Raw genomic sequence first — 25,739 nt, 5'->3', positions numbered from 1 at the left:
CAGCACCAGCCGACCCCTCTTTCCTTCATTTCAGCTGAGTGATGACCCTGCTCAACGTAATGCTTTGCCAGCTAGTAAGATCATCGTCCCACCAGGCTCTTCCAGTGGGACATGGAGACACACATGTAACATATTACTCCCGTCCTTTCCCTGGCTCTTCTGCAGCCCAGCTGTACCAAGTATTTCAGAGCAAAATGCCAGGTTAGCATCTGTGGCTCGGAGGGGTGAGCCGCAGCAGCCAGAAGGCATCCGATGGGTGGATCCTCCTGGTCTGCCAGCTACAAGGTTTTTGTGAAATGAGACTTTTGCCCAACATTCTTCCAGAGGTGCCTGAAGGAGGTCTGTGGTCAGTCCCTCCTTTCTGGGTGCGTGGCAATGTCTATGCCTCCTCACTGCCTCGCAGGTCTTCCAGCTCAGTCATGGTTTTGACCGGGAGCTTCTTGCGGCGGAACACAGCTGCGATCTCCTCAAAGGACTTTCCTTTTGTCTCTGGTACTTTGAAGTATGCAAACAGAAAGAAGACAAGAAGCAGAGCTGCGAAGATCACAAACACGTACGGGCCACACAGATCCTGCAGTGGGGGAATTGAGAAGAGGAGACACCACTATCAGCACCGCAGGGATGGCTTCCCCTTCCTACCCTGGGTGGCTGAGGTGCTCAGGGGCCTTGGGGATGGAGATCTGGAGGCATGTCCGCATCCCACTGGTGCTGCTTCGGGAGCCCAGCAGCAGGGTCATGCTACTTATTTAATCATACAGTTTTAGAGAGATTTCTTACCGCTATGTACTGGAAACACATTCCCACAATGAAGTTGCAGGCCCAGTTGCAGAAGCCGGCGATGGCGATGGCGGCGGGGCGCGGGCCTTGGCTGAACAGTTCAGCTACGATGAACCAGGGGATGGGCCCGGGCCCGACTTCAAAGAAGATGACAAAGAGGAAGATCGCGACCATGCTGACATAGCTCATCCAGGCAAACTGGCTCTGCAAGAGGGCGTGCTCGGTGTTACAGTCCCAACACGACTCTCATTAATGATCACTAATGACTTTAATTAGGCTTCTTTTAAAGACATTTCTTTCTTTTCAGTCAGGTGGGGACTAGGCATGAATAATTAAAGCTCTAAGCTCTTGTGTGGGGTGCTGGCTGGGTGTGTGGTGCCAGAGGGATGTTAGAGCGCACAGCTGTCAGCTCAGCTGTAGCCTTCGAGCCCTCTCTGTGCCTGCAGTATGGCCAGGAAGAGGAAAAATGGTGGTGTCTTCAATAACCAGAGTGTTCAGTAAAGAAGCCCACTCCTTATTTGGTTTTACATCTTGACAGGGGCTTGCAACAGTGGTTTGAACTGACTTTGGTGCCTGCTCTGCCTCATGTCTCACAGCCTGACTCCTCTCCTGGGTGTCAGGAGGAATAACTTACCTCTTTTTTTAATGACAAGATGCTACACCAAGCCAGGGAGATGCAGGTTGAGGGTTTAGGGCACACACTGTTTGCACATCGAGGTATGCCCTGGGATTTCTTAGCAGGCATGGTATTATGCCGTGGGAATAGCTCAGTCGCTGTGTAAGGAGCTGAGGTTGGCAGTGGGCTGAGGGAGGGGATGGGACACACACATCCTTTCTAGCAGCATTGGGGCTTCTCAGGGGCAGGGGTGCAACACCCTCAGGCACTGCTGTAACCAGAGATGGCTCCAGCTATGGCCACTTTGAACTGTGCCTTCCAAGGACAAATGTCCTCGGAGTTTCTTTGAGATGAAAATGCAAAACATTCATTTTAAAGGGTGATTTGATTTCTCTGGTTTGCAAACCATGGAATAAAAACAGAGAGAGATCCTTACCAGGAGCACAAGTCCAACTGTCATGGCCACGGCACTTATTAACATGCCCATCAAACCAGCCAGGAACAGGGACCGCCTGCCCGCCTTCTCCACCAGAAAGACCTGTAGAAACATGTGCAGCAGCTCAGTCTCCAGCACTGTCAGGAGGTTTGATCAGGTTGATCAGCCACTACCACTACCACACCACACTCCTGCTCTTTTACCCTCATGGTAGAGATCTATGTGCTGGTTTCCAAGTGTCAGACTGAGCCACCACCCTGCCAAGGGCAAAGCAAACCCGCATATATTCACAGCTCATGCATTTCCAAGCACTCAGGACTTCCCACCACTCCTACATGTGTATTACTGACTATGGACTTTTTCTCCTCCCTCCCCCCCCTTTTTTTTTTTTTTTTTTTTTTTTTTATATAGGAAGAATAAACTTACTGGGTCTGCATTAGTTTGGAAGCAGCCTTCAAAATGTAGCATGATTCATGTCACATCATAGGTCATTGCACCTTGCCTGTCCTAGGACAGGGATAGTTGTGTAGCAACTGGCATCAGGATTTTTCCTCCAATTGCTCCCCAACCCCTTTTGCTTCCCCAGCAGCCACAAGGCTTAGCTTGCTCCTTTTCAACTTGTCTTGGTGAACTCCAATCATCTCACCCAACTTTTGACATCTAAGTCTGTACCAGTCACTTCACCCAATGGGGAGATGTAGGTAACTCCAGAGCACAGTGCATCTGGCCTGCCCCAAGATACCGTGGATGAGCCTCTGAGGCTGTCTGCTTCTTCCCCTCTGCTCAAAAGGACACCTTTGGCCATCACCTCAGCCCTTCCTGCCATTGCAGTGATTTATGCTTCCAAGACACCATCTCTTTTGCTGGAGGCAGCTTCATCCTGCTAACTCGTGAAGTTACAGAGGGCGAGCCTCTGCAATCCCTTCTCCCCTTGCCAAGGTCCACCCGGCTGTCAGTGCTTCTGCCTTTTGATCGGGGTCTGTCATTTATTGACAAATGCAGGTAATTTTTAAATGCTCATGGCCAAAAGAAGCAAAAACCAAATGCCCCAGGCTGCAAGTACAACAGCCCTGGTGTGGAGATTGAACTGTAGGAGACCCTCCAAGCTGGGGAAAGACCTCTTCCAGCCGCACGCCTCCATGCCTCATTTCACAATAAACATCAGGTTTTCGCCTCTGTACAGGACCTGTGATGGACTTCCTCTAAAGCAGGTTCACCCCATGACCTCCTATCTGTCTCATTCTCATACATGCTGGACTAAGATTTCTTAAGGCTGTTATTTCTACCTTGCAGCTAGTCCTGCTTCATGGTCCTTTGCTCCCTAAGTCTCTCTAGAGATGTGAGGGAAATGAGCTTGACATTTCCTGATCTTATATTAAAGGCCACATTAAAAAAAAAATAATTGCCTGCTGATAGGAATTGTGTTAATACTCTCAGAAGAGAGACAAATGAAGGGAAAGGCTGTGAAAATGGAACTATCCTTTTATTGCGGCAGAGCACTGCATAGATAGGATGAGGATAGGTGCTAGATTACTTTTATTACTGTGGAATAGCCTCGGGATATCACTTGTGCAGGTGCTATGTACATACAGAAAACAATTTGAAAGATAACAGGTAAGAGGGAGATTGGGAGCTGCTGGCTTCCCCATTGCAACCCCAATCCCCTGCCTGCTGCTGAGGGGAATAGGATCTGCAGAATTTCGGTCTCAAAGGCAACTCTTGGTTTTGGGGCTACCAGAGCTTCCCTGAACATGGTGACACAGTTTTTACTCACGAAGCATTTAGCAGTGCTGTTTGATAGCAACGGACTGTATTTCAAGGCTTGATTTTTCAAACGAAACTTGCCAAGGGAATGATTTTTCCTCTGAGGGGTGCAGGGTCAGCCCTGCAGATCTGAGCCCCAGCTCCAGGATAAAATCATGTTTCAAAACCACGCTGTAGCTTACATGTTTTTGTAGTCTGGGGGGCAGAAATATTTACTTACTGAGATAACAGTGAAGACTGTGTTCACCACTCCAACGCCAATGGTTGCGTAAACTGGTTGGTCAACTCCAGCTCTCTCGAAAATGTTTGTAGAGTAGTAAAAGATCTATCAAAATACATAAGGATGAAAGATTAGGCAACAGGGCTGGTGGAACTTTTTGTTCTCTTGAGGGAAGAGTTGCACTTGCTTGGCTGAGATGTGAAGTAATTTAATTATAATTAGTTTTTCAACTTTTAATGGCTTGTTATAATAATTAAAGCTGAAACTTTCAAAGGAGCATGAGTGAGTTAAAAATCCCATTGAAATTTCCCTCCTGAGCTACTGCATTTGCACATTTAAAACTGATTTCTTCCATGTAGTCCCGTGTTTAATCTTGAAAGCCAGATGACCAGCACTGAGCACTGGAGCCAAATACCTTAATATGACCAACTCTTACATGAATTTTAAAATACTCTCGCCGCATTGGAATGACTCAAATGTCTCCCTTCTCTCCAAGAATAAGGTGATTCCTATCAGGTGGAAGTTAAGGGCAGGAGGTAAATGGGTGGCTGATGCTGTGGCTGGTGGATGGGGCTGGGCATGGCCCTGAGCTGGGCTCTGTGGGGTGCTCATCCCCGGCTCAGCCCCACAAGGCTGGTGTGCTGCTTTGCCTTCCGATGCGGAAATGTTCACAGAGTTTTTCAAACTGGTGGGACAGAGGCCTCAACTCTTGTAAAGTTACCACCAGACTTTCAGAAATTGGAGTCTTAGCTAGTTTTAAGAAGTAGGCTTCACACTTCTGGGTGTAAAGTGGTGATTTCTGGTATCCCAGGAGGTGTTGCAAAAACTGTTTAGCTAAAAATAGCTAGAAGACAGTGATTCTGTGGTTCCTGGGATGAGCAGGTAGTCATTAAATAGAGCAAACCGCTGACAAACTCAGGTATGAGGAGGGTCACGGGAGAGCGCAGCATGGATCTGCTGTGCCAGCTGGTTTTGTGCTGAACTCCCTTGCACCCTTCTCCCCTCCTGCCCTCCTGCAGCCCGGCTCGGCGGTGAGCTCTGCCTTCAGCGCTTATGGTGGTGGCCGAGGAGCCTGCCACAGCCATGGGAAAGCCATGTCTTCATGGCTTCAAACCCTGCATGGCTTGGGCAGAGCCAGCATTGCCTTTTCATGCTCAGCGTGGGGTTTTTTGAAGGTGGGAGACTCACCGCGTTGATTCCTGAGAACTGCTGAGATATCTGCACCATCAGCGCCACGATGACAGCCTGCCTGTACTTCGATGAGGTGAAAAGCTGCCTTATGGAGACTTTCTTTTCACTAGCAGCTTCTTGCTTTTCCTTTTCCATCTCAGCTATCTCTTTCATCGGGTCACAGTTTCCTCTGAGTCTTTTCAAACCTTAAGGAAAAAAAAGATTGCCATTTTATTTTCAGTGGTAGATAAGGGGTAGAGTAAGGACAAGAATCTCTCTAGCCAAAACTCAGGGTAAGCCAGGCACATGGACAGTAGTGTCCTTCTGCTCTGAGGACTCCTGTGGCACATCAAGCCCCAAAAATGTGTCTGCTTGGCAAGGGGGAGCAGCACATCAGTTCTGTGAACACTCTGAGACACCACACTCAAGCTTCATCCCTCAACAGTGCTTACGAGTCCCATGCAAACATACCTCAGTAGTTTCTGGTCCAGAGGTAATTCATATTTCAGAAGCTCAGACCTTCTTATCTCAGTTTTAGCTGTGTCCTACTACTGATTGCTCTTACTCCTTGAATACAGCTGGAACCAGCTAAGGAGGGCCACGCTGGGAGGTCTGTAAGTGGTTGCAGTAACCGCTGCGGATTTGCAGTGAGGACAGAGAGATGAGCTGTTCCCCAGAATATATCATTTTTACACCTGGTTGTAAACTCTTCCAACTGAATGAGGGTTTTGGGGGTGGCATCTGCTAGATGCGAGCTCTCTGATGGAAAGGAGTAACACACTGAGGCTCACACCACCCACAGTGACATAGAAGCAAGCAAGTGTCCGAAATCCCACCTGAAAATGTGCTGTGTGGGATGGAGCAACTACACCCAGTTACACGTGTGAGCACTCAGCCGGGCTTTCCCTTCTGTGTTTAATACTATGTATAGTGTAAAAACAACTCCAGACAAACCCAGAATGTGTGTCTTTCTTACTTTTTTTAGCTTCTTCTACTTTCCCCAGTTTGATGTAAAGGTATCGGGGGCTCTCAGGGCACAGTAAGAGCAAGAAGAACTGCAGGAGAGCAGCCACACCAGACAGACCGAGGAGCAGGGGCCACATCTCATCGTTGCCCAGGAGAAAGTCTAGTCCAAGGACCTGGAATAATTAGGGCATGTGTGAATGGCTTATTTTGCACCCTAGAAAAAGAAAGTGATGGACCACTATGGCATTTCAAAGTGACCACCTGGAAGAAAAATACCAATTTTTACTTCTAACAACCTGATTTCTTTAGTTATCATGCACATTTACAAGGAGGGAATGAACAGATGGTGTAAAACATTATGAGTAACACTTTGGGTTATGGGTGCTGTGGGACAAACCTCTGTTCCCCACCCCGAGGTGACTCGGTCCTCCTTGGGATGTGCCACCAGCCGGAGACCTGTGCCTGGCCAGAACCACTGCATAAACAGCTCAGCAAATCCAGGCATGCCGATGAAATGTTTTCTCCAGACCTTCTTCGGGGGTTTTAGGTTATGGGCTTGTGTGTCTTAAGCAACCCCACAAAGAGGCAGAGTGTGGATGGAGGTTCACATGGCATGGGATGCCCTGGCTGCCCGGCCACTAACCACCACAGTCTGAGCACTGGGGCTGCAGCACTGCGTGTGGCTCAGAGAACGAGTTAACTTGATTTTTGCTTCAGTGTGTGATTATGTCCTTGAAAAAGGTGCTGCAGAGGGGTTGTGAGTACTTGAAACATTTTTCCTTCGATAAATTGCAAAGCATTTTTTGTATTCACACAGCCAGTAAAGCCAGCAGGACCTACTTTGTGAGTTTTTTCCTCCCATGGTCTATTCATAATCTTCAGATACATCAGATTAGATGAACTTTGTGGTTAGTTACATTAAGTTTTTCTGGATGTGTTGGTTCTTGGGACATTTATGCGCCCATCTGTCACATAGCTGGGACTCCTGCCACAGTGGGCAATGCTGATGGGGACGTTGGGCTCCCTACTTCTCTGATGAAGCCATTTTTGGGTACCTGAATATCAGGGATCTCATGTTCAGGATCCAGCCTGATGAGATGCTTACAAAAGCTTCCTAGGGGAAGGGAGAAATTGTTTGCAGAAGTACTTTTTATTTCGTGAGAGATCATCTTTGTTAAGACACCTCTGACTCAAGGTAGGAGTTTAACCCCATTAGAGCAGATTGCTTTGCACTCTCCTTCAGTTTTGGGGTGGAATGTTGAGTGACACCCCAACATATCACTGGGCTAGCCCTAATCTCTGAAATATCCTCTCTGAACTTATGTGCTTTCCTTCTTACCTGGCTGATGAGGATACCCGTGACGATAGCAAGTTGGTGCAACGTCCCCAGCGCTCCTCGAAGGGCCGTGGGCGAGACCTCGCTGACGTACATGGGCACGAGTCCGGAGGAGAGCCCTACACCGAGCACATGCAGGCGTCACCTCCTCTAGACCACGGCTCAGCAACCAGCAGAAACTGCTTCCCAAATGGGAAAGGAGGATGGGGAACCCGTGTGCTGCATCCCACCAAGTCCCTCGTGCCTGCCTGGGAGCCACCTGCACTCTGGAAAGGTGCTCGGATATCCCCAGATTCAGAGCTCCAGGCTGGAAAGCCTTTACACTTGAACACACATATACAAGCATGGAGCAGAGAGCGTCTACTGGGAACAGTTATCACAGAGCAAAGAGCTTTCTTAAAACTCGCCTTGAACCTTCAGAGCGGCGTATTGTATTTACAAACCAGTAACAGTGATAACAAGCTGTTTTTTCTAAGCTAATTCTAATGTAATTCCATATTATTTGCTTACTATCTTATCATCGCTACGTACAGTGCTCCTGTGCTATCTGTTAGATATTACTGTTGTCTAGGGAACCACCAAGATCGAGCCTTGAGATACAGAGGAGGAACTCACTCCTTTCTGGGATATGTAAAATAAACTGCTTTCACGATAGAGCCAACCCAAACACTTCTAGAAAGGATCCTGGCTCGAGAAAGGCAGACATAGGGAGAAGAGGGAAACTCCCACCTGTGAAATACTTTCTGAACTGAAAAAAAATATTAAAAAATATAGAAAACTCTTAACTGCAGCCCTGGAGCACCCAGTACCCCTCCAGGGGGCTGTTTGCAATGCTTGACCCTGCCTGGACTTACCACAGTACAGCCCTGTGACAGCTCTCCCGGCGATGATGAGCATGTGAGACGGCCCAAATTTCGCCAGCCCCATGAGGAGGTTCCCAGCGATGGAGAGGACGTTCACCACCAGCATGGCTTTCACCCTGCAAGGCAGCAGCAGCACAGCTCCTTCTGGCACCTCTCTCAGCCAAAGCAGCCATCGCGGCATACGATCAGGGCTATTAAGTGACTTAATCAGCACTACAGGGGAAAAAATAATGATCGTAGGCACTGAAAAATATTGGGCAGGAGTGGAATCCGAGTAGCTAGAAGTAGATTATACATCCTGTGCAAATGCCTCTCAGAACCCTCCTCTCCCTTTTGCCATGGGGAGAAAAGGGGGAATCTGGAAGTTAATCAGGGCTGCTCATCAGCTCCTTGTCTGAAGTGCTGAAAGTTAAAATAAAATATCTGATTTATAATTGAGAGTTTTAATAAGCCAGACCTCTGTGATGGTTGGAACAGTATTTTGGAGGTTTGAGTTGTTTGGGGTTTTTTCATTAAATTAAAGAAAATTACACAAATTGTATTTCTGCGGGGAGAAAACAATTCTAGGGGAAAAAATATCAAACCAAAAGTCTCAGGCTGTGGCACACGAGTCACAGCACACAAGGTCCTCTCACCTCCCCAGCTGGTCGCCGATCCACCCCACGGTGAAGGAGGAGACCATGCCGCCGACGGCGAACACGGAGACGGAGAGGGACCAGTACATGGTGAGGACGTGCGGGGAGGTGGCGGGGTCCTCGCCGCTGTCGCCTGGGGGTGCGAGCGTGCCCTCAGTGCCACCCCAGGGCTCCGTGCCAGGGACAGGGACGGTGCCATCCTCCCCGGAGGCATTGGTGGCCTGTCTGTCTAGCGGGGCGATGCCCAGCACGCGCCCGTAGTGGGCTTCTATCACCTGTGGTGGGCAAAGAGGAAAACCGCTGTCAGATCAAATCTATAACCACCCCCAACCCCTGTTTTGTTTTTTTTTCTGCTCCGGGAAAAGATTTTCATCACAGGCTTTGCAGGGGTGAAATTTTGGGGTCCCCAACACCCAGACCCCCAGCGGGGGGACTGAAGGCAGTTGCAGAGCATCCCCCCACCATCCAACGCCACCTCCCGAGGACGGGCCGAGTGTGGTGTCTGGATTTGGCACCTGTGGAGAGGTGCCACCCCTCGGTCTGGGCACAGACCACGTTGCAGTGGGGACGGCCCCCCGACGTGCAGAGCCCTGCTCCTTTCCCTGGGGGGTGGCAGGGGGGGGGGGTCCTCTCCATTTTCTCACCCCGCTGCCTTATCATGGGGGCTCTGTACTGCAGGAGATGGCACCTGGGGAAGGGACAGAGCCCTCCTGAGGGCTTCCGAGAGGGACAAACCAGCCCTGGCTGCCCTGAAACCCTCGTCCCTCGGCCGTGCACAGCTGGGGGGGCTTGACTTACCTTCTGGGGGGCGTTAATGACACCCAGGCTGTAGCCATACTGGAAAAAGCCCAACACTGCAGTGAAGACGGAGAGGACCAGCGTTCCCGTGAGGTGCTGGGGGAGGAAGAAGAGAACAGCCTCACCCCACTGTCCTAGCCCTGCCCAAAGCTGGGGGGCTGCACCCCAGCCCAGCGGCACCCAGGGATGCTGCTGCAGCAGCACAGGTGCTTTGGCTGGCTCCAAACGAGAAGGGAAAAACCCCGAGGACGGGCAGGATCAGGCCCCCAGGGCAGAGCAGCGTTGCCTCGCAAAGAACAATCTATGCCGGTGTTCGCCCTCCTGCGCTGCCCGCCCTCGTCCCGGTGCGGGAGGGAGCTCTGCTCGGTGTTTTTCAGCAGTGCTGTTTCAAGTATTCTTCCCTTCCATCACGGTTAAAATTATCCGATGAGCTGACGGAGCTCTTAAAAATAAAAAATAATCCCTTGACCCCTTTTCCCCTGCACTCAGTATGCAGACATCAGAAAGCAATTAATTAGGGGAGGGGATGGTTTTGGGTGGTTTTGGTCTGGGCAAGCAATAAATGCCGTTGCTCAGTGCTGGGCTCCTGCAGAAATTCTAGTGCAAAAATACACCAAGCCAAGGTTACCTTCTCTGCTTGCATTTTGCTTTTCTTGTCCATCCCACAGCTCCTCCGCTGTCCTCCCGGGAGCGGTCACTGTCCTGGGCTGTGGAGCGAGGTGGGAGCTTGGGGAGGAAGGAGGGACAGCAGGGCTGGGATGGAGGCAGCAAAACTGGCTGGTGCTCCAAGAGATGGGACTATATCAACTCCGGAGTTAATGAGAAACCCAAGCCTCCCGTGTGTTATGTGGCCACCGCTTGGCACAGAGCGGCCACTACCAATCCCCCTATTTAGGGGGTCAAACGAAACAATGGGAGACCCGCAAAGCCACGGAGCAGACCTGGGAAATTCAAATGATCCAGTTGAAAGGCTGGTCTGGGGCTGTCCCTCAGTTGAACAGTCTGTGATGTGACACGCCAGGGACTTGGGAACATGCTACAGCCTATTTTGAGACGTTCAGCACTTTTCTTGGCTTCTGTGCTGGGTTTACGTGCTACATTACAAACCTCTTGCTGAATTAGCAAGAAGAAACCTTTCCACCATATGTAGCAAAGAAGCTAGAAAATGACTAAGAGTGTTTTTTATTTAGATAACGGTTGGTACCCGATTTAAAATATAGTTATGTGTGTATATAACATACACAGCCAAACATATATAAATACAGATGTATACAGGTCTCTCTCTATATATAAATAAAGGTATATACATACCTGCACGCACACAGCCCCCTCAACATGTAGCTGTACTGCTAGCACACACCTGTACGCATGCAGCCTGAGCATTCAGAGGAGGCAGCTGTATGTGCATGTGGAGATACAGCAGAGTTACCCAGAATATTACAATAATATTTTCATTTAAAAGCCCACAACGGAGTGAACGCTGAGCCTTTCAGCACCACCAGCTGATTGCTGTGCTGTCAAGTATTGCTGATGCTAGCAAATATTGCCAATGCTATCCAACGCTACTGAGGCTGCCAAATCTCGCAGCCCTCTGGCTTGGCTCACTCAGTACCCATGAACTTTGCACATCTGCAAAAGCTGGTCTGAGCTGGTCTCGCTCGGGCTCGGGCTTTGCTGTCCTTGGTGTTGTCAGCGAGAGGAGCTGCAGGGCCAGGGCGGCTGGTGGCATCGGTAGCAGACATGCCAAAGTCTGAATCAGCCGAGAGGATGATTAATGCTGATTAATGCCATTACCTTCCAGATAAACCCCTGATGGGTCCAGCAGCCAAGTTGGATGATGCTTTCAGTCAGCCGGGCTTCACATGGGCACAAAATGTACTTTCTACAGAGGAAGAGAAAAAAAAAAAAAAGAGATGAGTTTAGGACCACTAATCTTTGCACTGGTTTCCTCCAGTAGAGTAAAACTTTAACTGGAGGAGAAAAGTCCATTGCATTAATGCAGGCATTGATTGCACCCACAGCACCTGCATTCCCCTCTCGGGCTGGTGTAGCTGCAAGGGCGAGGGCCCTGAGGCTGAGCTTTTTGAAGTTTTCACCAATATTTGTCCTTCTGTGCTCGTCACACTTGTTTGCTCGCGGTGTGTGGATACCCAGGCATTTACAAGCACCGTTTCTTTGCATTGTGGTTAAATGCCTCCACCCGGGGGGCTGGCAGGATTAGACAATTAACAGGCTGCTCCAGTTTGAATCAGAAAACAAATGAAAGCCCTGACCCAAAATCCCAAACTGAAATCCTCAGGCACTTGAAACTCCTGGCCAGGACCGATGTCCTCCTCTGGGATCCACATCCCGTCGTGGGTGCCTGGCTGAGGGAGGATGATGCTTTTCCCTCCTACTCTTCCCAGCCCATGGAGGCAGTTTGAGGGGACAAAGGCCACCAGGAGAGAGCAGAGTGGCCTTTCTGTGGCTTGTAGCCTGTCACGTTCTCCCCGCTGCTGCTTACAGAGCAGAACCCTCCCTTAACCCAGGTCCCTGAGGAGGGGGTGCGGAGCGATGGGGCAGCATGGATGAGCTTCAATCGCCTCTTGAGGAGTGGTCGAGCAACTTCCATGGAAACCTTGGATGCCAAAGGCTGGAAGCCCCATGGCCACCAGCTTCCCTCAGCCGGATCTGCTGGCAAAAGGCACAAAGTTGTCCCAGGGCTCTCCTGTCCCTTCCTGGCCCCTCTTACCCTCCCTGCCCGGCTGGATGCCATGAGCTGGTGCCTGGGGCTTCCTCACCTCTTGTGTACAGCCCCCAGCTCCTCCAGAGCCTTTCCCCGGGCACTTTAAGCACATATTTATCTCTCAGTGACACTAACAGATTCAAGCCCCCGTGTTTTTCTGAGCAGGGGGTCTGGATGCGGCTGTGCCGATTAGCTCAAAGCTGGTCCTGAGTCTCACAGATGGGAAATGTCAGTGCGCAAATCTGCCTCCCACTGCAGTCACCCCAAAGGGGCCATCGGGAGCATCACACCCTAACTGTTAGCTTGGAAAACTGAAGCACAACATTCCTACGTGCTAGAGCACTGGGCCCGACTCCACCAGGATGAATGATCAGCCCATCAGATCTCTCGGACGTTTGGCAGCCGGTTGCAGACCGCAGGCTGTAGGGTGCAGCCACCAGCACAGGCCAGCTCAGCAGCAATACTGACCCATCCCATGGCTGGCGAGCAGTTAAGTGATCTGACCAAGGACACACAGACCAAAGGGAAGGTGGCATCTTCCCTGCGGGGCCAGCCCTGCCATCCTCATCCTCACTGCTGGGACCCCAGGTTTCTCTTGTCCGTGTCTGGATGATCTTTGAATATGTTTGAGGGTGACAAAAGCCTGTGTGCATGGGACCCTCAGCACCCCATTTACAGCACCCCAGCCACACCTCATGTGCGCTCATGGGAGCTGCCTGAGTCCCAGCTGCAGCAGCAGCCATGTAACTACCCACCAAGCTGATGCCAGCTGAGCCGCTCAGCTTGTCACCCTGTTCCCACTGATACTGGAAAAAAAGTGATACACAAAACCACGGGAGGCCTCACAAAAATTTGGGAAAAAAAAAAAAAAAAAAGATGTTTAAAGGTGATGAGAGCATTCGGTCAACTCAGACGCTGCCTTGCACAGACTGTCCCCTTGCACACACGGGGTTTTCCTTGCCAGGGCAAACAGAGCAGCTCAGCCAGATAAATTCATCCCAGAGTTATTCAGGGAATGTGGTGTGATGCAGAGGTAAAACATGCAGATGACAAACGTGGGTCGCCACATGTGTGCCTGAGCGCTGCTGTGGGTCCAGGTGACCCCAGAGTGAGGCCATCCCAGGTAAAGCGCTGTAGAAATGCTAATTTCACTATTTCCAGGACAGCAGCACACACCGCATCCCCAGAGAGCGCTTTGGCTGGTGCTGTAGGGTTTTGTGGCTTTTCTCCAGTGCTCTCAGCAAGAAGCTGCTCCAAACTGCTCTCATATCTTCTCATCGCCCAAGTGTGAAAAATAGGTAAATGCCAGGAATCCCAAAGAGCACCCAGCCCCTTACCCTGGGTGATGGCACCTTGTAGCATGAATCTTAATGTTTCATGACAGATATCATTTACCACAAAAATCATCAGAGGGCTGGAGCACCTCCCCTGTGAGGACAGGCTGGGAGAGTTGGGGGGTTCAGCTGGAGAAGAGAAGGCTCCGGAGAGACCTTAGAGCGGCCCCCCAGGGCTGAAAGGGGCTGCGGGAAAGGGGGGAGGGACTCTGGATCAGGGGGTGTAGGAATAGGACGAGGGATAATTGTTTTAAGCTGACAGAGGGGAGATTTAAACTAGATAAAAGGAAGAAATTCCTCCCTGTGAGGGGGGTGAGGCCCTGGCACAGGCTGCCCAGAGAAGCTGTGGCTGCCCCCTCCCTGGAAGGGTTCAAGGCCAGGTTGGACGGGGCTTTGGGCAACCTGGGCTGGTGGAAGGTGGCCCTGACCAGGGCAGGAGGTTGGGACTGGATGGGCTTTAAGGTCCATTCCAACCCCAAACATTCTATTAAAAAAAAAAAAAAAAAAAGTAAAGCAACGTGTACTAAGTAAAAAAAGTTTCCATTCCACTATTATTTGTAAACAGTAGTGCTTGCATTATTGCTAATGATTTACTTTGGTAATAAAGTGTAAGAGCTATGTGTAATGTTACCACGATGCAGAATTGCCATGCTTATTGTCTACTATATGTTGTATAATTGGTGGCGTTGCTAAATCTAGTAGTATGTGATAAAAGCAATGGGTTAAAAAGGGCTTTGCTTTTGAATGATTAACCACGTTGTCACATCAGTGAAAGGAATTTAAAGATTCCATAAGGACAGCTGGCTTTCTCTGCAGCTGGGGTAATTTGCACACCTGTTTTACTGCCTTTGGGTCATTCAGAGGCAGCTTTGATGGTACAAAAAAAAAAAGAAAACAACAGAAAACAAACAAACAAAAAAGGAAAAACAGGAAGATCCAGACCATAGGGCTGTGGCTCTCCAGGTAAGAGCAGGCTGATGAGAGGCACATCAGAAGTTGGCACAAAAAGTACACGATGTATGTTCATTTTTTTCTCTCCATGCACAGCAACAGGGGCAGGCAGCAGTGCTAGGGCCACCCCCAGGTTAGGGGCATCAGCCTGACAAAACACATCTGAGAGGAGAATTTGGTGCATTTACAGCACAGCTGTAAAGATACCGCTGTGTTGGCCTTGTACCCTTCCAGCAGAAACTAGTGGCATTAAATCAGGGTAGTTCCATGGGGCCCTTCCCACCTCCCCAGTGCTGAGTGCTGCAGCATCTCCCAGACAAGAAAAATTGGGAAGTAAAGCCTGCAAACCTTTCCTGCAGTAGGACACGACGGCTGCTGGCCTATGTGATGCTTGTGTTGGCCCCAGTTACGTAGAGTCAACGTGCAAATTGTTGCATGAGCAGCAACAGACCTGCACGGGCTCAGGTTGAGACAAGGAATTGCAGCACAACTTCAACCATTTCCAGCAACCAGCTCAGCTTGAGAGCTGGGGTCAAAGTCACCTTGAACATCCCCTTTCTGTCCCCAAATAGGTAATATGATCAACCCCCAAACCATCCCGCAACAACAAAAATGTCATTGGACAATCATTCTGAAACAGCTTTGAAGCATCTAATTCTCACGAGTAGCTGCTTCAGCCTTACCTCTGCGCATCCTTTGCCTTGGGAATGGTACCCAGCATCTCCCCAGCATCTGCAGCGTGCTGGGGGGGTAACCACCACCCGAGCACGGCCTCGCACCAGCTCCCAGGGCTTTTCTTTCATTTATCGTGGAGGGTGCGACTTGTCCCTGAAGTTCACACATTTCACAGCAACTCTGTCAGTAACTGAATCTGCAACAGGCTCAAGTCACTCCTGCATGCACAGATATTATTTCTCTTTTTCCCCCCGCAGCACTGCTCAGCTGAACAAGTAAGTTTCCTTTCCTGGGTATAAACTCCCAGAAACAGAGTTTTAAAAGGAGCCCCAGGTTTTATTTCTTCAAATACTAAAATTAAGTAATTTCCCATAACATTGATCAACCACAAGTGTATTTTGCTTGCAACAGAAAACACACAAATCAAAGCTAGGGATACTTGGGGGAAAAGCACGTCTTTATAATAATCACAGGCCGATTTTGTAGAACAGTGAAAGTTTTCAGGTGGTGATGGTCCGTTGAGACATCCCTCAGTCGCTGCTCGCTGCTGGGCAGCATCGCAGGGGACACACCCTGTCCCCCCCACACTCATCCTGCCCAAAACTGCTGCTTTCCTGAGACCCTCTGGGCAAAGGGCATCATGACTCGAGCCCTGAAAAGCCCCTTTACCTCCATGACCTACTAAAACCCCAGGTTTTATTTACCAAAACATAAAAGGCATGGCTTAATGTTGAAGTTTTGTGTTTTATTGTGGTTGGCACCAGAAATGCATTTGCTCTATGGTATGACCATATACACACTCCGTAGACAAAACTGCATTAATATTTGTTTCCCATGATTTTTGTTTCAAATGACTCTAAAATTTTAAAAAATACATTCACAAACTACCTTATGTTTAAACACAACGATTCCCTTCTGTTTCGTCACTGTACCCGAAAACCCACGATAAAAATAATCATCCAAAGCTGTGTATTCCTCACTGCAAGGGGGACAAAACCTGCCCCAAACCAGTTATCAGTTTGCAACATAATCAAAAGCTCTGGGCTTTGTTTTATTTATAATTTAACCACAGTGAAAATATAAAGAGCTGGTGGCAATCAGTGCCCGTGATGAGACTTGTGTGGGGTTTTAATTGCAGTATTGTGGTCTTACAGCCATCCCGACACTCTTCTGGGCGCTGGGCAGGGGGCACTGGCACCCAGTGGGTGAGGAAGGCACCCATACAAAGCACTCCCGGACACCACGTCCCGGCGGGATCCCACCACTGGCAATCCCTGCCGGTACCGAACCGCGACGCCCTGCCCGCCCTGTCCCCGCCACCCCACAACGCCTCTTGCCCTCCATAAAGATTCAAGTTTGACCAAGTCCTGTTGATTTAATCATTTTTTAATAAAGCCATCGTTACTGAGTACACCAAGATTGCCAGTTAAGCTCTCTATATGTCGCTGGAGGTAACAGCGCTGTGATCAACAGCGGAACGGAAAAAAAAAAAAAAAAAAAAAAGAAACCGAACCAAAAAAACAAACCCCAAACGAAACGAGGTAGGTTAAAACCAGCAACACAGACCTTGTTATGCGACACCCCAACACCACAGGCGGCCATGCTTGCAGCTACTGAGAAAGAAAACCCCAGATACGCACTGAAAACGGAAATCAACTGAGCAGAGTTTATAAGGACACGATTCAACCTGAACTAAACACACACACACGGTTCGGCACAGATGTTCTCTTTCACTGTATGTTGGGTAATTCCTAGGGAGCGGAGGGGGCGGAAAACGAGTAGAGATTCAGACCCTCGGCCGAAGAAACCACACATATATATATTTTTTTAAGCTCTTTACAAGCCCAATTCAGCAACGCAGGGGACAGGCAGCTCGTTTCGTGGTCCCCATCCCCACGCCAGCGCCTGGGTCGGGGTGGGGGGACAAGCACCCACAGATCCCGCCGGCTTTGGCATTGGGGTCCGGCGCTCGCGGCATCCCGGGAGCCGTCTGCGGCCGCAAATCCCGCCTCGGGGGCGAGCGCGGGGCTCCTCCGACCGCTCCACCATCCTCTCCTCCGCCGATCCCCCCGTCTCGGCGCCCGCGGCCAAGCCCCGGGGCAGGCGGGCACCTCCGGAGCAACAACAAATGGCACCTCTGTCCCTAATCAAGACACACCATTATGTGAAGATCCATATAGAAATATGGATTGACAGACTTGACAAAAATGGTAGCTGATTTTTATTAGTCTAAGGCTAGTAGTTTAGCCATTTAAAATCCATTTCCCAAAAGAGGGGAAAAAAACCTATTATTTTTTCTCTTCTTTAAAAATCCGTTAAGCCGTTGCTGCCAAAAGCAACATGTAAATGTTGGTGAAGGCAAAAGATTTCTCAAATTACCCAGCTATATGGTTATGGCCTTCATCACAAAGATAAAAGGTACATTTATTGTGCTGTCTCTCACCAGATTTAATTGGTAACTTTACAACATACTATATATTTGATGCTAGCAGGCAGACAGAATTAAAAACAGACTTTTTGACACTGTTTCTTTCCCCGTTCTTACAAAGTAGGGGACAAAGTAAAATAAAAAAAAAAAATAAAATAAAGGAAAAACTCATAACCCACTATAACACAGCGTAATCAGAAGACCTCGGGGGGTCCAAGCGCGAAAGTCCATCCCTGCCCGCAGCCCCCGCCCCGGGAGCGTGGGGAGCAGTGTTCTTCGGGAACCTCCGCATCTGCCTCTACAGTGTTAGTCCATGTGTTTAATGTCCTTTAAATTAGAAATAATGCCATGGCGGTGAGTGCCAAGTGCTCCTCTGTTACCAGTTCATCATGGAGTTTCTGTTGAGGGTCATGAAAAACACTTGGCTGCTTCCTCCAGATCTCACCGATGCAAAAAATACCTGTTTGGAAGCAAGAAAAACCTTATTAATAATTTTTATTATTATAAAAAAAGGGCTGTTAATTGTCTCAGTGAGTGAGGAAAGCAAGAGCTGCCCCACACCCTGTGGTTTCCTCTGCCTAAACTTCCCTCTCCCTCCTCCTTTTCTGCAGTTGACAGCAGAAATTTTACACAGACCTGTTGTCTGGTTTTCAGTTTTCCATGGAGCTCAGGGGTCACAGCTAACCCGTGCCAGACTCAGATCAAATCTATCCTTATTAGTATACTTATTAGTAAACACAGTGTTACTTATTACCACTTATTAGTAAACACAGTAATAAAATCTCCCTCGCTATCAGTACCAAAGAGAGCAAGGTCTGGAATGCTTTAAAAATACCAAGTTTATCACATTTTACTGCCAGGGCACCATTTATTATGCAATATTAATAAGACTGCTGTCAGTGGTTTGGATATTGATAAATATTAACCGTTTGGGTCAATATCTGCCTCAGTGTGAAATGGTTTCCTTTGGAAAACTTAGTCCTGGTATTTCAGCCGTACCTGAAAGTAAAGCTCAGGAAAACTACCTTCCTTCAGTATGCTCAAAGCACAGGAACGTCTCAAGACACTGGATGAAGAACACGATTTTCGGTGCTTCTGTCAGGACCTACCAGCATTTGACCTCAATGGAAGTCTTAAAAAATAAGTTACAATTTGCAAATATTGAAGGGGACAGTCTAAAGCCTCTTCTGTCCTTTTTAAAACCAAAAATTGTTCAATCTTCACAGGACTTTCATTGTTGACCATTTATTCAGAAAGAGAAACATCTGGTTTTAGTATTTCAAACCCACCAGTGATCGGTTGGTTCCAGTATTTTAAAAAGACCAAGGTGTTTGGGCAACGTAAATTCTGCTTCTGGGGCAGTTTCCCATGATACACTCAACTGCAAGGTTAGGATACATTTTTCCAGCCTAACTCCACTCAACAGGCAGGGCAATGGTCGACTAACGAGCAACTGTTCAATAAACTGATCGTGGCCTCAAACCTTATTTATTGGATGTTATTAAACCCTGCTCTGGGGACTGAGCAATCAGTTTCTTCACGTGTTTCGTGGTCATGCTTATTACAAAAGAACTCCCTGCTGCACGGTCCTGATTTAGCTTGGTGAAACTTCGTGAGATGAGGCAATACCAACAGCAGAAACGGATCTCAGCATTCAACCATCTCTTCCATATAAATATTCCTTTTCCTCCAGCAGTTCCCTCATTCCCTGCATCCCTTGCCCACCAGAAACACCCATGGCAGGAGTCATTTACACAACAGCCACACTCGCCACGCAACTCTGGTGACTCTCCAGAGTAGTATTTATCAGTGCTGTCCACAGAAAAACATGGGGCTCCATGGAGAAAATCGCTTAAGATGCATCAAAACGCATCTAAAAACGCATCAAAATGTTTCTGCACCAGAGCTCAGATCGGGTTCACTTACACATCCTTACTGCTACCATCTCTCAACTTCTGCAGGTTACTTGGCAGTCTCAATAGCTAATGTTTGGATGGCAAAGCCTGGGAGAAAGTCAAGCCAAGTCAACACCCATCTCAGGTAGAGGTGGATGAGATCTTGCAGATTCCTCCCACCTCAGGCTGAGGTCTGCATCCACTGGAGAGAATTAATTGGGAGTGGGTTTATGGGCACTATTTGTTAAACAGGACCTTCAGATTAATTATTAACCTCCAGATAAACCAGACTTAAAGTCTAAAAGTAGCTTGTAGCTTAAAGCACAAATACCAGCTTTGAAGTGGACTTACCTTATCATTTCTTTCACATAGAAACTTTAACCTTTGAGCTCGCTTGTGCATAAATACTCCATCCAAATGTCCTGTCTCCACTGACCGGATTTCAATAGCTTTCTCTCCCCAGCCCATTATTTGATTGGAATGAATGTAGGCTGTCAAAAGGAAGCGTTTGGTAGGTGTTACAACGTGTGTTGAGCTAAATATTAAGCAACGGGCAGAAAAGCTCTCATCAGCTGTTACTCAAAGCCTACACAGATCAATGGCAGAGCTCTGACTGCCAGAGGCACAGGTGGCCAGGCATGTGCCCACAGGAATAGTAGCCTTTACAGAGCCCTTTTCGTCCAGAAATTGCTGAGTAATTTAAACAGTAGTAGTATCACTTCTTCCGATTTCTGCAGGTGAGGAGCTGGGCAGTGGTTTGCCTCCATGGGTCGTGGAGCTGAACAACGGCAGAGCCAGAAGAGCAACCCAAGTGCTCCCAGCTCCACACCCAGCCCCTCTTCCACTCAACACAGTATCCCAGCAGTGCAACTGCTTGCATTACCTTATATTTAAGATAAACCAGAGCTCAGATCTTCAAGAAATCACTTGCTTTTATTATGGAGGACCAAACTGCTGAAATTTAGCAATTGCATCTTTTTTCTGGTTGAGAAAAATCTCCTTTAATAAACGAAAGCCCAAATGACTCCGTCTCAGCATTCTTGACTCCTCATCTTACTTGTCACTTGTACTTTAAGCAGGTGAAGAGGAAGGGTTGACCTACCCACAGAAGTAGGCATTTCTCCCCACTGGAGCACCACATCTTTAGTTATCCGTCCATAGGTGTTCACGTATACGCCTTCATCCTCATAGCACACAAGCATCTCCATCCCGTCTGTTTTAGGCAGGATGACAATGGCGTGAGGAGTAATATTGCCCTGAATCTGCAGTTAAAATAAACCCTAAGTCAGAATTACATTGAATGGAGGAAGGGGGAGGGGGAGGGGAGCAGAGCCTTAGAAAAACAAAACCCCAAACCAACCCGAGAACAAAACCCTCCCTTCATTCACCAAACATGCATTGGCTTTCAGAGATAAGCTTGAAGGGGAATAAACTGTCATGTTTACCCTACCATCAGAGCTGTCTGATATGTCAAGGATAAACAGGTTCAGCAATTATAGAGAGCTCACAACATATACGCCCCCAAGACTGATGGCTGACACTTGGCTGTAACACAAAAAAGTGACTGCTGACTTGATGAATCCAGTTCCTATTCAGATTAAGGCTAACAAACCCAGATTTTTACCTGTAGGCCTAGGGAGGAAATACTCCCATTTTTAGCAGTCTCTAGCTCCAAGGGCAGCTACAGTGACCTTCCACCCATGTCTGCCCTTCCAAGACAACTCAAAGCCATCCCAAACTGCCCCAGTATTTCTTCCCACGCTTCGTGCCAGCTCTCGCAGGCTCTGCTGCTCAGATCAGATTCAGAGGTTCCTGGATTTGATTAGTGACACAGTTTCTGCTAGACCAGCTTCTCATGCTGCTTAGGCCAACACCATGGATGGAGCTTAAATAAGGCAACAAGAAAATCTATGGTATTTTGTTGCAGCACTGGTTCTCCCTTGATGGGCCTGAGAGAGGTGCTGTGCTGAGTCCCTGATGTCAGGTGGTTTGAGAGTTTTGGGCAGGAGTTTACTGAGATTTGGGCTACTCTAATCCTGCAACCTTCACTTGGGCACACTGCGCTGCCTCAGCAGGAACAAGTGTTGGTGAACACATCTGGGACACCACGCAAGGGGACTGTGTGCTCGGCATCCAGCTCTTGGTGGACCTACGTTCCCCAACAACCTGGTTTCATGGTACCTTGCCCTACAGAGAGCTCCATTACTGCTCCATGCAGTGTACAGACAGACTCTCCTTTCTGTGGGACATGGCAAACTTAAACCTGACTGCTTGGGCATGAGGACAGAAAGAGCCTGTGCAAATAATGAACATGAAGTTCACTGAGCTCTCTTTAAGCAAGCATCAGTGAGGATGGCAGCGGAGAATGTCACATCCGTGGCAAGATGCCACCTGACCGGTCACCATTTCTGAGCCACTGAGAGCCTGACCAAACCTTGCTGGTGACCTGCGTTCGTCATGCAGCAGCACTGCCCCGTGTACTCACATGAGATGGTATATAGATGTCATAGGAGTTCCCAGAATCTACATCAATCACATGGAAACCAGTGTGTGATCCAAAGATAACCTTGAGTCTCTGACCCTCTTCTACAGTGAGATCCACGAGCAACGGCTTGTGCTGGAGATCTGCAAAAGACTTTTATAATCCCTTCAGTGAGTATCAGAAAACCAGCAAATCCCTGTAGCAGCAGCCTGATATGGTTTTGAAATCAGATTTGTTTAACCGTGTTTCCTACTAAATATGTGGTTATTTATATTCCTGTCTCTCTGCTCCGGTGTCAGATGCCTCACAGGGTATTACCCGCTTGCTCCAGCCATCCCAGCAGATAAGCACTCACACTTGCCAAGCTCTCTTCCCCCAGGAGCCCGAGGCCAGCCTGAGGATTTGGTCTCTGAAGGAAGGTGACAGCTCAATTTTACATGGGCGCATGTACAGTGAGCACATGGGGACCCCCAAGTGGTAACAAGAGCAAAGCCTGCAGAGAGCCGTGACCACCCACCTCCCCTCTCAGCAGGGATCACCACTCCACATTGGACAGCCGAAACGAGTCAGTTTAGCAAAGACCTACTTTTCTCTCTTCAATCTAACCTGCTGCATGCAGGCTGGGATCAGCTCCCTGGCAGGGGCTGATCCAGGACAGAGTATCCCTCCGTGCTTTAGGTCCTCAAGAGGAGGGTAAAACACCCCCAGGGAGAGAAAAGGGCTCCTGGCTCTCTATGCAAGGACCACTCTGACTCCTGACAGGGAAAATCAGTGGGTGATATTTCCCACTCTCCCAACAGATCCCTGCCTATAAAGGCAAGGAAAGGATGCTCAGCCCTCCCAGACTGAAGAAGCAACACCAGGAGCATGAACCAGGATCCTTAGCAGAGCACAGGGGCTGAATCCCAGGCCATTTTAATGCTGCTGAGCTCTCCATGTCACTGAGCCCATTTATTCTGGCTTTTGTTCAGGAAAAGCAAATGTGATCTAATACTGAATAAGCCCATTTGTGCTGGAAGGATGCAAAATGAGATTACTCAGCATGAACATCTCCAGAAGGCATTGCCCCTTGTGACTTGTCTCTGCCCAGAGCTCAGGATGAAAAGTGCTTTAAAGGACTAAGTACAAAATACCCATTGGCAGGTTACAGAGGAGAAAGGTCTCACTGAAGGAAACTGAGGTAGATGAAAAGTGAGAGAAAAAGAGAGAGAAAGAGTGGGTCATTCTCCTGGACTTTCTGTCCTGAAACTGAATCCACATTGCAGAAGGGGAGAGGACCTTGCAAAATAAAAATGGAAAATAATACCAACCTGTTTTCATAGTGTACGTGAAAAATTAGTCAGAGGTTAAAAAATAAAAAGAACACCACCAAAAAAACCCACCAAAAATGTCAACTCAATTTTACTCATGGGCATTTGGTCAGCTTTCTGCAAACTTCCCAAGTCTAGCCTGCCAGCATAAGCTAATTTCAATGCTTAATTGTTAGCCATAAGCAGAATGCGTCCAGTCTCTTCAGCCAGAACGTATCCCATCTCCCGTGCCTGCCAGGCACCCCGAGGAGCTCAGCTATGTAAACAAGACACTTTTCTGCTCTTTTCTTTCTTAGTACAGAAATCTTGCGTATTTACAATTACAGAGTCTATTCTGGTTAAAAGATAAACATACCTTAAATGCCATAAACTTGTGATATGGTTTCGGAGCCCAGGCGTAGATCTCTACAGCATTCTTTAAGGCAATCACCAAGAACTTGATTCTTTCATATTTCACTGAAAGAAAATAAAACTAATTTAAAAAATATTCACTTTCTTTCCAACACGACTGAACAACTCATCTCCAGGAACAGCTTCTCAGGCTGCCTCTCTGTTGGTTCTCATTTGGCAAAGTGTCCACCTAATACATATAGATGGATTTCAAATTTATTTGTGACTATGGGCTGCCCATACTTGTAAGAGAAAGTGTCAGGTCAGATTGAAGACTAGAGAACAAAAATTCATCTCTTCAGACATTTTTTTTCCGGAGAGGCCACTCACCAACTTTGTAGTGGATGCATCCCTCCAGGTCCCCAACTGTGATCCAGCCCTGCTTCTTCTCCACTTCAGGGTCATTGTGTAAAATCCTGTTTCTCAGCCAGGAGAGATAGTACACACGCAGCTTGTTCTTCTTTCCTGTTGGCAAAGGAAACTTCCCTGTCAGAGCAGAGCATGCGTGCATGGGAAATCTTGAGATTTCAGTGCTTGTTTTCACTCACAAGGTGATAAAATTAAAGCTTGTTTCGTGATGAAATTGAAAATACTCATTTAGTTGTGTTGGTTTATTTTCTTGGGAAAAAAATATATGGAAAGCAGAGCTCAGTCCTCTGTCTCCCAGACCGTGGGTGGGTACTAGAAGAGCTGGGCTCTTGCTTCCCGCAGGCTGGAAATGTTCTTTTTCCTATAAACTGGTGTTCACAGAGAGATGGTCAGGCACAGTGAGGTCATGACCCCAGCTCTCTTACAGCTCAGGGCTTACCCAACCACTCAATTACCTGGTTTCTTTCCTCTCTTCTCCTTCATACAACATCAATTCCACCCTGGAGCCAAGACACGAGCTCCTCGCTCTGTGACAGGCACTGCTGTTCGCCGACAAGCCCGGTGCTGGGCTCTGCAATGCTGAGGGGCTGCCAGATTTCTGCGTGCCTGCTCTTGGACAGCTGCGATCTGGCTACAAACCTCCCTGCTGCTGCAAAGCCCCTGCCACGGGGACAGGACACAGCTCAAACCCAGTCTGGTGGGAGAGGACTCAAACCATAAACCCGGGGCTCCATCTGCTCACGGGTTTCCCCAAGTCCCCGGGGCTTGTTCCCAGCACCGTCTTGGGAGCACTACTCCCCCTTTCATCTTCTACCTGTACTAAACTCTTATTCCTACAGCTGTATCCCCAAAACCACAGGGGAGCTGCAGACCAAGGTAAACAACGAAGCAGCAGTTCTGAAGGGTTCTATCTGAATGGAGAGAGCAGGAATTTGCAGGTGAATGCAAAGTGAGCCAGGGAGGGTGTTGAACAATGTGAAAGTAAACAGAAGGATGGTATCAAGAGATTTTCCTAACAAGCATTTCTCTTGCTGTCCTCCGTGAACTTTGTGGGGCAGGTATCAGCAGGAGAAGGCTCTGCCCTGGCTCTGCCACCTGTGTGCTTCACAGGGCTGCTCTGCAGGGAGGATGCTGGGTACTCTCCTGGGAGACTGGATTATAGAGTTTTTTTTCTTTTTTTGCCAGAAATCATCCCATGAGCCTGATTTGAAAGCTCCGGAGCTCCTGGATGAATGCAAGGACAGTGCTAAGCCCATGGCCCTCATGATGCTCGAGGCACTCCGAGCACAGCCATGGTCTGAGCTGGAGCCTGAAGCCATGGTTCATGGCTCCCTTGGCTAGAGCCAGACCCAAAAGCAGAGCTTGCTGCCCCCTCAAGCTCGCTGCCCCCTCAAGCTGTGACTCCCTGCCTTGCTGGGGTATCTGCCTGTACCCTGCACCCTCCCTTCCCAGCTAAAGGAGGATGGAGCTTTGCAGATGAAGGGAAGCCAGCAGGTGATGGCAGCAAACATCTCTTGGAGGCATTCTTGCAGATCTAACACCTTTAACTGTGGAATAAACCACCTCCAGCTCCCCTGGGAGCTTCCCTCTGACACCTGT

At 48.6% G+C, this 25,739-nt stretch overlaps 2 protein-coding genes across 6 annotated transcripts in view; both read right to left on the bottom strand.

Annotated features, from left to right (window-relative positions):
* Positions 1–379: 379 nt before the first annotated feature.
* SLC2A2 (solute carrier family 2 member 2) lies at positions 380–10,242 on the bottom strand. 2 transcript variants are annotated; one of them, XM_074911844.1, is made up of 12 exons: positions 10,210–10,224; positions 9,582–9,677; positions 9,028–9,058; positions 8,784–8,916; positions 8,140–8,264; positions 7,289–7,404; positions 5,960–6,122; positions 5,002–5,189; positions 3,814–3,918; positions 1,830–1,931; positions 778–981; positions 380–571 (listed from the first exon to the last, which is right to left on the bottom strand). In XM_074911844.1, exons 1-12 carry the CDS (start codon positions 10,222–10,224, stop codon positions 380–382), a joined length of 1,470 nt encoding a protein of 489 aa, XP_074767945.1. The 2 variants fall into 2 exon arrangements, with proteins under 2 accessions (XP_074767945.1, XP_074767944.1); XM_074911843.1 differs by having other exon boundaries at positions 8,784–9,058; positions 10,210–10,242.
* A 6,394-nt stretch (positions 10,243–16,636) lies between these two features.
* Positions 16,637–25,739, bottom strand: part of TNIK (TRAF2 and NCK interacting kinase) — a 164,512-nt gene continuing 155,409 nt past the window's right edge. For all 4 annotated transcript variants that reach the window (XM_074911924.1, XM_074911925.1, XM_074911926.1 and 1 more), the window contains 6 exons: positions 24,102–24,236; positions 23,737–23,837; positions 22,075–22,224; positions 20,692–20,851; positions 19,941–20,080; positions 16,637–18,154 (listed from right to left, as the gene is read on the bottom strand). In XM_074911924.1, the coding sequence (XP_074768025.1) occupies positions 18,071–18,154; positions 19,941–20,080; positions 20,692–20,851; positions 22,075–22,224; positions 23,737–23,837; positions 24,102–24,236 (770 nt within the window). In that variant the 3' untranslated portion in view covers positions 16,637–18,070. The remainder of the gene's footprint in view (positions 18,155–19,940; positions 20,081–20,691; positions 20,852–22,074; positions 22,225–23,736; positions 23,838–24,101; positions 24,237–25,739) is intronic.

The sequence above is a fragment of the Athene noctua genome, chromosome 8 (genome assembly GCF_965140245.1).
Source record: "Athene noctua chromosome 8, bAthNoc1.hap1.1, whole genome shotgun sequence".
NCBI classification, from domain to species: domain Eukaryota; kingdom Metazoa; phylum Chordata; class Aves; order Strigiformes; family Strigidae; genus Athene; species Athene noctua.
The sequence above is the reverse complement of the archived record's forward strand: the minus strand, read 5'-3'. Positions and strand labels throughout refer to the sequence as shown.

Bases quoted from the DNA above. Each gene is read 5' to 3' on its own strand.
- SLC2A2 (XM_074911843.1), bottom strand. From the start codon at position 10,242: ATGGACAAGAAAAGCAAAATGCAAGCAGAGAAG. The intron at 7,405-8,139 runs GTAAGTCCAGGC...TGCTCGGTGTAG, and splicing joins TGTCACAGGGCTGTACTGTG to GGCTCTCCTCCGGACTCGTG. The intron at 572-777 runs GTAAGAAATCTC...CCCCCACTGCAG, and splicing joins TGTGTTTCCAGTACATAGCG to GATCTGTGTGGCCCGTACGT.